The 12632-nt window shown below is 47.0% G+C and overlaps 1 protein-coding gene across 3 annotated transcripts in view; it reads left to right on the top strand.

The window, feature by feature from the left end:
* LOC138580857 (zinc finger protein 514-like) overlaps nt 1-12632 on the top strand; it is a 361413-nt gene that overhangs the window by 19294 nt on the left and 329487 nt on the right. For all 3 annotated transcript variants that reach the window (XM_069651738.1, XM_069651739.1, XM_069651740.1), the window contains exon 2: nt 10849-10975. In XM_069651738.1, the coding sequence (XP_069507839.1) occupies nt 10849-10975 (127 nt within the window). The remainder of the gene's footprint in view (nt 1-10848; nt 10976-12632) is intronic.

Here is a 12632-nt window from a genome sequence, read left to right on the forward strand (position 1 = left end):
TTCATGGTTTAGGTGAGGTGAATGTCTTCTGATGTTTTCCCATATTTGTCAAAAAAGGGAAGCCATAGGGACTCTGTTTGACTTGGATTCATCAAGCAGGTGGGTCAAAAATTCCATGTGATATATTGCCCGTGTTTTTAATACCCATTCCTTCTCCCCAGGGGGTTGGGGCGATTTCCACCTTTGGGCCCAGCAACTTCTGGCGGCTACCAACATCACCTGTAGAATATGGTCATGTTTAACCTTCGGACCTCCTTCCACTTCAATGTCAAACAACATCAGCCAGGGGGATAAGGTCCTCTCCATCCCATCCACCTCCTTTATCCAGGACAGAACCTCATTCCAGTAAGTTTGTGCCACCCGACACTTCCACCACATATGTATATAGTCTCCCTTTTCGGTATGACATTTCCAGCAGTGTGGGTTATATCCCTTTCTCATTCTGGCTATCCTCTGTGGGGGGTAATGCCATCTATGAATTAGCTTGAGAGCCTCGTGGCGGTATTGGGGTGCAGTCGTGGAGTGGTTGGCCTGTCTACATATCTTGAGCTACCTTTTTTCGGCAATGTGTGCACCCAGGTCCCTCTCCCATTGGAGCTGGGCGGGCGTGGGGTCCCGCGGGACAGAGAGTAGCAGAAAGCTATAAAGTCGTGATATCACCCCTCTGGTTCCCTTGTGTGTGATAAGGAACTTCTCAAAGTCTGTTAGGTCTCGTCTAAGTGTGTCACCCCATCTGCTTTCGGTCAAGGCCCCCTTAAGTTGTAGGTAGCGAAAGGGGGAGAGGTTGGGAAGATCGAGAGCTTCCTTCAAGTCCACCAACGATATGAACACCCCCTCACGCCAGAGCTGCCCAACTCTACTGAGGCCCGCTTCGTACCATTGCTGGAACGCCAGTGGCTCGTTGATCCTTCCCAAAGTGGAGGAGCCCAGATGCAGCTCAGGGGTGAGGGCCATGTTGTGAGCCATCTAAGGTAACCCCCTTCCTTCCATATGGACCATAAGACCCCCAGGACCGGGCGTCTCAGAATATTTTTGGGGATACTGGCCTTGGGGACCCACAACCATTCATCCAGTGTGACTGGGGAGAAGGGCAGGTTATCTAGTCCTACCCACTGCTTTTTCTGGCCCATCGACAAGTGATCTACCAGAATTCGGAGCTGTGAAGCCTTGTAGTATGTGTCTAGGTCTGGGAAATTGACTCCACCCTCGTCTTTGGGTCGTATTAGAGTGTCATATGCAATTCTATGCGATTTTCCCCCCCAGAGGTAATGGAGGAGGGCCCGTTTGATCTCTAGAAGGAATGACTTTGGTATTTGAGTCGGGAGCATCTGGAAGAGATACAGAAATTTAGGGAGGATCACCATGTTAATGGAGTTGAGGCGTGCCATCCATGAGAGACCGGATTTTGCCCATCGTTCGGGTCACGCTTGATTGCCGACCAGAGGGGGGGTAATTTGCTCTAAAAAGATCTGCTAGGTCCAATGGTATCTGGATCCCCAGATGGCAGAACCCCTCAGGTTGCTTACGAAATGGGAGGGTTTCAATGTACTGCTTCCCTACCTCGTCGAGGCGACCCACTGAGAATGCGATTGATTTATCTAAGTTTACCTTATAGCCCGCCAGGGTCCCGTATTGCTCTAGGCTGTGCATCACTTCTGGGACTGATTGGGATGGGTTGGAGAGGTATAGTAGTACGCCGTCTGCGAATAAGGTTATTTTGTGGTCGGTTTCCCCCATCCTGATGCCCTGGACCTTGTCGTTACTCCTGATTGCTATGGCCCAGGGTTCCATTACAAGGGCGTAAAAAAGGGGGGCAGTGGGCACCCTTGTCTAGTACCTCTTCCTAATGGGAAGGCTTCCGATTCACACCCATTCACTGCCACTTTTGCTGTGGGGTTAGAGTAGAGCGCTGACAACCAACCCCGCCACTTTGGTCCCATCCCCAGGGACGACAAGACACCCTCCATGAAGGCCCAGCTCACCCTATCAAATGCCTTCTCCGCGTCCAGCGACAGGAGAAGGGAGCCCTCTGTTTTAACTTTTTTTGAGCTCAGTATATGCAGGGTCTTGCGCATGCTGTCCGCTCCCTGTCTGTTTATCACAAAGCCGACTTGATCTGGATGTATCAGTCTAGGGAGGTAGTTTTCTAGGTATGTCGCTAGGATCCCCGTAAAGATCTTCGCATCTGTGTTAAGGAGCGAAATGGGCCTGTATGAGCCACATACCGTTGGGTCCCTGCCAGGTTTGGGGATTACCGTAATCAAGGCATGCAGGAATGTTGGTGGGATAGTTTTTGGGGTTTTAATCTGGTTGAAGAGTTTGGCAAGTGGTGGTGTCAGTACCGGTTGAAACTGTTTGTAGAAGTCGGCTGTATAGCCATCCTCCCCGGGGGTCTTACCTACTTTCAATTTTTTAATGGCCTCCTCCACTTCATCCTCCGTTATTTCCCTTTCCAAAGTCTCCCTCTCTAGGTCTGTAAGCTTGGGTAGGGGGTGGTCTTTAAGATAGCTATTGATGTCTTCTAGTGGTTCTCCCTCCTGTGCGGTATAGAGCGTTTCGTAGAAGCCCGCAAAGGATGTGGCTATATGTTTGGCTGTCGAATGGACTGTACCCGACCCATCTCTAACCTTCTCTATCCGCCTGGCAGCTCTGTTACCTCTAAGCCTATGTGCTAGTAGTGTTCCAACCTAGTCTCCCCTTTCATAGTATCGTTGTTTAGTGTATCTCATTTTCTTGACTACCTCTCCAATTAGAGTGGTGTGTAGGGCCTGTCTTGTATCTCTCATTTTGCTGAGGAGGCTTCCACGGTCTACGGTGTCTTTGGTGAGCTGTGCCCTCAGGGTCTTTAGGTCGTCTCGGAGTTTGGATTCTATTAGGGCTCTCTCGCGTTTCTTACGTGAGCCCTCCGCAATAAGGAGACCCCTAAAGGTTGCCTTCGCTGCCTCCCAGACAGTAGCCATGGGGACCTCTCCCCTATCGTTAGTTTCAAAGAAGGCTTCAATTTCCTTGCGTAGGAATTCCTTGAACACCTGGTCCCTTATGAGAGTGTCATTGCAGCGCCACCTGTATGATTTGGGGACATCTTGTAAACACCATCCCATGACTAGAAGTTTGTGGTCTGACCAGGTTATTGGTTTGACCGTGGGGCCACTGACCTCCCCTCCGCCCTCCTCCGATATCAGTAGTAGGTCAATCCTGGTGTATGTCTGGTGGGGGGCGGGGGGGAACGTGTAGCCCCCTGGGGTCTGCCAGCATTTTCGCCACACGTCTACCCAACAGTATTCCCGCAGCAGGTCGCCCATGGCTAGGCTACATCACTCTGCGAGGAAACCCACACCAAATCAGCCCTGCTCTCTTCCTCTCAGAAACAAGAGACTGGGGTCTAGACTCAAGAAGCCACACATAACATACAACAACCCTAATCACACCATACCTAAAACACCATGCTCAGCTTCGCCTAACACTACTCCTATTACTCCCATCCGACCAGCCAAACTCCATCAGATCAAGGGCGCCATCATCAACCGCAGATCTCTTCCAGCACATGCACTTGACATCGCAGACCTCATCACGACCCAACAACTCGACTTTATCGCTATATCCGAAACATGGCTTCATGCTACTTCAGGACCTTCTCTAGCCTTAGCCATACCGCCAGACTATGGTATCACACGTTGCGATCGCAATACTGCCCAATCCAAAGGGGGCGGAGTCGCCTTTATCCATAAAAACTCCCTTGGCCTTAGAGTGGTCAGTAACTCCCAACTAGAGTCAGCTGAGTTACTCTCAGTCAAATTACCTCTGACACCCAATCAAACCATCACCTTACACCTTATCTACAGACCTCCCGGCCCAGCACCATCCTTTGTTGGCGAATTGTCCACTCTACTTTTGGACCAAACTAAAACTAGCTCTCAAATCATCATTCTAGGTGACCTCAATCTAGGACTCGGCGACCCCAATGACCATACTGCTGTAGACCTAGAGAATGCACTAACTGACTTTGGCTTCACCATGCACTTCCAAGAACCCACCCATAACAAAGGAAGGACTCTCTTGACTGGCTAGCTAGTTCCAACTGTATGATTAAAACACTCTCCAACACCCCGTGCGTTTGGTCTGATCACCACATCATCACCTTCAATATTGAAGCAGCACTGCGCCCGCCTCTGCTGAATGCCCGAGCCCTCCCCACAAGAAACAAAAGGGATATTACTAAAGAGAAACTCCTCCCTTTGCTACTCCCTGCTCTCACTGCAATCACTCATTCCAGCACCGATCCAACAACCTTAGCAGACACCTACAATATCACTATGCTCACAGCTATAAATTCTATCGCCCCCATCAAACTCAGGAAGTCCAAACCGCGCGCACATCTTAACTCCTGGTTTACACCTCAGTTAAAAGTGCTCCGCAAAGCTAAGCGCTGCGCGGAAAATCGCTGGAAAAGTCACCCATCAGATGAGCATAAAGACAGCTTCATCCTTGCCTCCCTCTTCTACAAAGACACTATTATCACTGCTAAAAAAGAGTCGCTAAACAACCGTATCATGCAAGCAGACTCCAATGCAAAAGAGCTCTTTAACATCCTTAAAGAACTCGAATCGCCAGCCACCCCTCCTGATACCTGTACCAAAGACAGTAAATGGTGCGCCAACATCCAGTCTGCCCTACTGAATAAAATATCTATGTTACAATCTAAAATCAAAGTCAAACAAAACAGCCTGAACCAAGACAATGGTCCTCCAATACCTCTAGGGCACGCTCCCCCAACTCCCCTTAATACTTTACCTTTTACCTTCTCCCCTTTAACTATTGCGGAAGTGGAAGACATCATTAAGAGAATGAAACAGTCAAACTGCCAAGGTGACCCCTGTCCGGCTCCCATTATTAAGGATTCTGCCCACGATTTGGCCCCCTTCATCACGGCCTTCATTAACGCATCCTTTAGTACAAACACTGTCCCAGACAACCTTAAGGACGCATCAGTGATCCCATTGCTAAAAAAAACATCCTTAGACCCTAGCATTCCCACCAATTTCAGACCCATAACCACGGTCCCCTTCTTGCTGAAGATTTTAGATCGCGCAGCATACCTGCAGATCCAAGACTACTTGGAATCTAATAACTGCTTAGGTTTGAGGCAGTCTGGTTTCCGTCCTAGACACGGGACCGAAACAGCCCCGATAGACCTAAAAACCCAAATTGAACACCTGAAAGATAATGGGAAACTAGCCATGCTACTCCTATTAGACCTCTCGGCAGCCTTTGATCTGGTCAATCATCAAATCCTCTGCCAACACCTCCTCTCTGCTGCCCACTTCTCCGATTCAGCCACAACTTGGATTAAATCCTTTCTGAGTAACAGATCTATGAGGGTCTTTTCTCTCTCGGCAGCCGCCAACCCCGCGCCAATTCACTGCGGTGTCCCTCAAGGGACCTGCGTGTCACCCACTTTATACAATGTCTTCACGAAACCCCTCTTTGATGTACTTGACTATCTGGGTGTGGTCTACAGCAACTACGCTGACGACACCCAGATACTCATTCCCATCACTGGTGACTACATGGCTGACACGAAGGCCTTGAACGATGTCTACTTGGTCATCCAGTCCTGGATGGCACAACATGAACTATGTCTTAACGACGACAAGACGGAGCTCCTCATCCAAGGCTCTTCGCAACGTCTCAATAAATTAGACTACTCCTACCAATCATTCATCATAGATGGTAACACCATTAAGGTCTCCAAAGACACAAAAACTCTAGGATTCTATGTTGACGCCCCCTTGTCATTGACACGACAAACGAATGCAGTCAGATCATCGGCTGCTTACACCTGCAAACTGATTGAAGCCTCTAGACCTTTTCTAACTACCCCCAACAGCATCACCTTAGCGAGAACACTCGTCATGCCTAAAATTGACTATTGCAGCGCCCTTTACCTAGGAACCAGCCAAGCAAACCTAAACAAACTACAAATCACCCAGAATAATGCCATTAGGGCCGCGCTAAACATCCCTAGAAACCACCATATCTCAGAAGCTAGAACCAATTTACACTGTCTACCTGTCAAACAGAGAATTTCACTAAAAACACTTGCCCTGACCCACAAATGTCTGGCAAATAAGGCTCCCCCTTATATGTGCAGCAGACTCTCCCGCCACTCATCCACTCGGCCTCAAAGATTAGCCCAGACCCACTGCCTATCGGTTCCAAGGTTTAAACTTCAAAAAGCGGGGGGCCTGAGCTTCCCTGTCCTTGCGTCCAAGCTCTGGAACACACTCCCGGTTACCGTCAGATCTGAGGTTTCACTCAATACCTTGAAATTGAAATCGAAATTGTGACTCCTTGCTCCTAACTAAGACTTCCTATTACGGTCCTACCTCGTAATTGTCTGCCTTACCGTGATTCGCTGTATATACCTGCAAGTATCCTGTCTGTAAATTATTGATGTCTTTGTCCCGTCTGTTGCAACGATCCTATGTAACTTCTCTATGCAACTATTGTATGTAAACATTGATTTCACTGTCTGTTCCAATGATCCTTTGTAAATTATTGAAGTCATTGTCTGTTGCAACGATCCTATGTAACTTCTCTATGTAACTACTGTATGTAAACATTTCCAAATTTGCGCCCTGATGCCCCCTGGCCCGATGGTGCGCGTTACAAATAAATAAACTAAACTAAACTAAATCTCCACAGCCTTGATTGTTCCATTTTTGGTTTTTCATCCCTCCAGTGCTTGCAAGGGCAGGGAAGTGGGGCAATCCTCACCGCTATCCATCCCCACCTCACAGACTCATCCTCCAGGAGAAGGGATGCGGGTAGCAGAATCCAGCCCCACCAAAGAGTGTAAGGCCATGCCGACACCGCCAAACCCATCCACTGACTCATCATGGGTACTCCTCCTCTGTCTACCTTTGAGCTGTCCCTGAGGCTCAGACACCACTTTTGTGTGTGCAAGGTTGTCTCCACTCCTTCTACACCCATCCAGAGCTCAAAGTGGGCGGGAACTAAAGGGTACGATGCTCCTTTACATTTTGGAGAAATCAGTAATCATTCCCTTACTTTATGTAACCCGGGGCACCTTTCCAGGACGACAGCAGTAACTTCTCCCTTACTGGGGATTTCTACCTGGGCCGTACCGGTAACATTCCAGTGACACACCATGCTGCGAAGGTGCTGGGTTGCTCTGATTCTTTTGTATAGCATGCGTGGGACATAATGCTCATTGCTGAGGAGTCACAAAGCCCGGCTCGGCGCTGGTTTGTGTTTTCCACAATTAATCATGAATTATGTTAGAGGGACCCCCATGGTGTGAGGGTGCTGAGGGATGCCGAGCGGCATGTCCGGTGTACTGCGTACACTGCATGACAGGGCTGCAGTAAGAGTCTCGGACATGGAGTTGGTGGGTTGCTGGCAGGTGGGAAGCTGTCCGCCGGTATTTATTGTATATTCACACGTGACACAGCACCCACTCTCGTGGTGACGTGTTGTAGTCACAACAGATTGCTGCAGACATATGGCCTTATTACAAGGGTGCTGGTGAGCAATTGTATTTTCTGCATGCTGGTGCCACCGTGTCCAGCAATCCGTGATGCTGGAAACCCCGGCTGTTTCTGTGTTGGCGTGCATGTGCATTCCGGCATGCCGGAAACGGCAGCACCGGCATGCTGGAAATACCAACAAAACCCTCCCAAAATGAAAATACCATCGTCCTCGGTGCCAGTGACTCCGAATCCGGCAACATGGTTCCGGAGCCACCGGCACCGGTAAGACCGGTGCCGCAAATACTGTTACCGGAAATAGTGTTCGCTGGAACAGGAAATTGTGCGGCGGCCATTACTTAAACGCAATCCTGAAAGCACAAAAGCACAGGCGACATACCCCACTCCTGACCACAGAAACTCCACCCTTAAAATGACATCAAGAGTCTGTGAGACCCGGAGGCGCAAGCTATGCTTCAGTGAGACAGAGCTTAACATGGTGTCGGACACCATATCAAAGATGGTATTTTTGTAACATTTTTCAAGATCTTTCCAAGCAGATTTGTTGACTTCTGATGGATTTTTTTAACCACTGTCTTTCAAGTTTTATTTCGCCTTTTTAGGATGCTAAGTTCTGGAGAGAACCAGGTTTGATGGCCAACGTTATCCCAGACTAATTTATTTTTACAGTGGGTAATTCTATTTAATAGACCTTTGATTAAACTGTTGCAAACAGTCATAAGGTTCTCAGCTGTGTCTAAATCAGATGTGTTAGTCATAATATCTGCCAGACACTCTTTAAAGTTAGATGGTTGTACCTTTTTAAAATTATGACTGATGACTCTCTTTGGCCGGTTACTGATTTTAGGAAGAGGCTCCTGTAGTTGTATATGAAACTCGATAGTGTATTGGTCGGACCATATACACGGGGAGGTATCATCAATGTGTACCGTTAAATTCCTTGCCACTACCCCATCCAGTACATTGTTTTTGGCTGTGGTGGGGTCATTATTGCACACTTTGAAGTTGATATTTTAAAGTGTGGATTCCAGGTAATGGCGTCTTTATCCACCTTATTGCCCAGCCAGCCATTTAAGTCACTCAAGAAGAGGGTGGAGCAGTTAAGTCCAAAGGATTTGGCCAAGATCTAGGAGGTTTCTCATTGAAACCCGGCATTTCTGAAGGAGGGCAGTAAATAAGAACAACATTCTTCAGATGCAAGATTTCACAGTCTTGCCAAATACATGGGGCAGTGAAGAGCTTGAATTTGTTTTTAGCAATAATGGCTACTCCTCCCCCATGCCATAGAGCTCGGTTCTTGCAGAAGTAGAATAACCCTCTGGGACGGCAAGGGCAATCATAGGGCCACTTGCTTCTGTGATCCAGGTCTCGGGACAGACATAACATGTTTAAGTCCCTCTCTAGGATAAGGTTGTGGATGTGCATGCGTGTTAAGTGATTTGGTGTTCAGAAGCGCCATTTTCAGTGGCTTAATACAATTAGTCAAAGAACAATCAGACTCCATGGGCCCATTCCTATAAAAGGTGCTCCTTTGTACATGTCCCCAAACAGAGAGTTAGTAATTCAAGTATATTTGTATGGTGCCTATGGTTATGTGATCGTACCGACTACAATTACAGAGTGGTACCTTTCATTGCGGAAATAAAACACACAAAAACGCAGTTGTTTTTTTACCTTTTAGCGCCACCCCCAACCCGACACATTTATATTAACCCTTTATTTATTAAATTGTTTGCACTGTTTTTCAGTGTTACTGTCCGCTCTGAAATGTACCACTCTGTTTTTATCCCTAAATCCCTACCCTTTTATCTCTATCCCTTTTTATCTCCCAAATCCCTACCCTCACTCCATTGTACTTTGAATAGCACTAGACACTTTACCTGATGAATTCCACATTTACATTGATTTGTCCCAGGTTTAAATATGTTTTACATGAGATTTAAATTGTGCATAGAAATTGATGGAGCCAAACATATGGGGCAATGGAGAAGGTGGTAGTTAGTGTCCATCAGTAAAGAGTACACCTTCATTCATTTGCAATCTGACAGTTTATGAATGAAAAAAGCAGCAATGTGTCTCTCTGGGGCTCTACCTTACCTCTACACAGTTAATATACTGTTGCGCCTTTACATTGTCTACCTTTTCTTTCAGTTCTTGCAAGCTCGGTCATGCCCCTCAATGTTCATATTGTATTGTAAAAACTAGTGGTAGAAGGTTATTTTTCGTTTTGGCGCATATGGTGGCCCGAATGTGGCAGAACTTTCTCTCTCTGTGTTCTTTCTCTCTCCCCAATGGTGTCACTCTCTCATCACCCTCTCACTCTGTCTCTCTCCATGCGCTGTCACTCTTTCTCTCTGCTGTTTGTCTCTCTGCGGTGTGTGTCTTTCTCTGTGCGCTGTCTCCCTCTCTCTGCAGGGTCCCTGTTCCCTCCCTCTCCCTCTCTCTCTCTCTCTCTCTCTCTCTCTCTCTCTCTCTCTCTCTCTCTCTCTCTCTCTCTCTCTCTTTCACCTTACACTGGCAAACTCTCTCACCTTGTGCTGTCACTTTATCTCTCTTCACACCCTTCTCCTCACACCCATTTCTCTTCCTCGCTCTGACACCCTTAAAGATATCCCTGCTTGCACCCTCAATCCATGTTCTCCAACTCTCACCTTTACTCGCAGCCCCTAGTTTTTCTCACGCTTCCTCTCACACCCTCTCTTTTTCTCCTACCCTCCCACTCACACCCTTGCTAGCTCATATTTCCTCTTGCTCATCATCAACGGCACCCCCTATTAATGGCTTCCTCCCGTTCTCTATTCCTTTGTCGTTCTCATGCACACCTGCATCCCTTCTTACATTCTCCCTTTACATTTTGCGCTCTCCTTCTTGCAACCTGGTGCCTATACATTAAAAATGCAAAGGACAGCAGTAAATGCCAAAACTACTAGCTTTGCCAATGCTTGGTTTTTAAGCATATGGCCGACCCATTCTGTTGACTGGCCTGAATCCACGGAATTGTCTTCTACCAGTTCTTAGAAGCAATGCAGGGTCTCTTATGTTAAGGATAAAATGAAGACATATCTGATTATATCCTTGAAGTTATTTCCTGTTATTGTTTGTCCTATTGCTACTATTTTAATGCTTATGGCATTTTGTATCATTATTGTGCCATTTTATATGCTACATTTTGTATCAGTAAAGAGCTCTGATGCTTTTTGCATATTCTGTACTGCATAAGTATGGTGAAATCACCCATTGGTAGTAGGCTGTAATACATAAGAATTTTAAATAAATGAAGGGCTGCATTATATTTCCTTGAATGCACTTTTAAGCTATCTTGCATTTTAATTTTTAGGCACAGGTTTCCTACCGTGATGTGTCAACCTATTTCTCTAACGAGGAATGGCGGCTGTTACATGATTGGCAGAAGGACCTTTACAGGAATGTGATGAAGGAAATTCACCAAGCCTTGACCGCTTTGGGTAAAGTTATACCATCATTATCTGCACAATGCATACTCTATGAAAAGCCTTGCCTTCTATGTCAGACTATTCAAAATGCATTTGTCTTGACTTTGCTTTCATGTACTGTAATAAGAGCGTGTGTGTGATCTAATCATATGCATGCAGACCATGCAGCCCAGTGCATGAGAAACCGATGACGATGCAGTCCACTCTGATGGGTTCTTCATGCTATGTGCGCTTATAAAACACCTTGTATCAAATAAAATCAAATATGTGTAATTGACAAGTGTCACTGACCTTGCTGCTGGTGCACAAGGAAGTAGGACATCCTTCAGGACTGAGATGCCTAATAGTGAATCCTAGACAACAAAACTGTACCCTGTGGAATAATTGCACATCTGCGGAACCGCCACACAGACTTAACATTGGGGGTGAGCGGGAAGACTTGGGATTTGGGTGATACCACTGTATTGACTCTTCACATAGCCTTTTTCTGTGCTTGCTGATAGAGCAGTCATCTTGGGGGATGCCAGCCCTCTAGGTCTGGAAGTGTTTACTGTGTACAGCCTCTCTTTCTTCCTGCCAATGGCTTCAAAAAGCCACCATCCTGTTAATCTTACTTTTGGCCGGTGTTACAAACTATTTTGTTTTTGCTTTCACCCCAATGACATCCACAGAACCGCCCCCCCGCCACCGTGAGAAACCAGAAGGTGTCTCACCCACTAGTCCCTGAGGATCTGTCATCCAGGTGGCCAGGGCACAGCCATCGCTTTTGGATCCAGTTCCTGGGGGTGAACCACTGCGCGAGGTTCACCTGGATGAGGGGTGTTCGGGAGTGGGAGTGGGACACCGGATGGTGGGATGCGGTATCGCCTTCTTTATAACACTTTTACACCATCCTAACAAGTAGGATAATAAGGAACTCCAACCTTCCTTCCTCCCCCTTTACAACACAAACACTTTCTCACAGACAGCCTGCTCTAAGGGAAAACAGACCAACATCTGAGCCGTATACCTGACGTGTCACAATACAATGGTCGGGCAAGGTCAGGCAATTACTGACCATCATTCACACCTGACTTCCATTACACTTCCCCAAACAGATAAAAGGCGGAGCACAAGAGCACACTTTGAGCTAGGCAAAGCACACTAGGAAACAGCAGTTGCAAGATGGCAGTTTAACAAGAGGAGAAAGACGGCGATACAGAAGGAGATTGCAAGAAGGGAAGTTCCCTTGACCTTTTCGACAAGGAACCGTTGCTTTCATTAGCCCCTGATATTGGAAAGCGTAAGACCAGGAAAACTTGCTGAAGATTCATGCATTGTGTGTCGGAGATACCCAGTGGCCCTCACGATTCAAGAATCAAGGCGGGGAGAATTACCAGCCATCCTGGTACTGTCCTTGGCTCCAAGAACAAAGCATTGTTGGTGAAAGTAACACAGCCAGTGATTTGGTGAGACCGATAAAAGACCGGTCTGTGTTGAAGCCAAGGTTGCAAGCGGCAACACTGAATGGCGAGCGCTGGAACGAACATTGTTTGAAATACGTGTGATAAAAGATGCAAGTAAAGTGGAATTGCTGATGAGTGATTGAACTTTGAAATGAAGATATGATATGATGTGGCATTCAGAATGCACCTGTACACAATTGTTTCTATGCGGCGCGTTAGCTTTG

This window comes from Ambystoma mexicanum, chromosome 3p (assembly GCF_040938575.1).
Source record: "Ambystoma mexicanum isolate Mex_15411 chromosome 3p, UKY_AmexF1_1, whole genome shotgun sequence".
NCBI lineage: Eukaryota > Metazoa > Chordata > Amphibia > Caudata > Ambystomatidae > Ambystoma > Ambystoma mexicanum.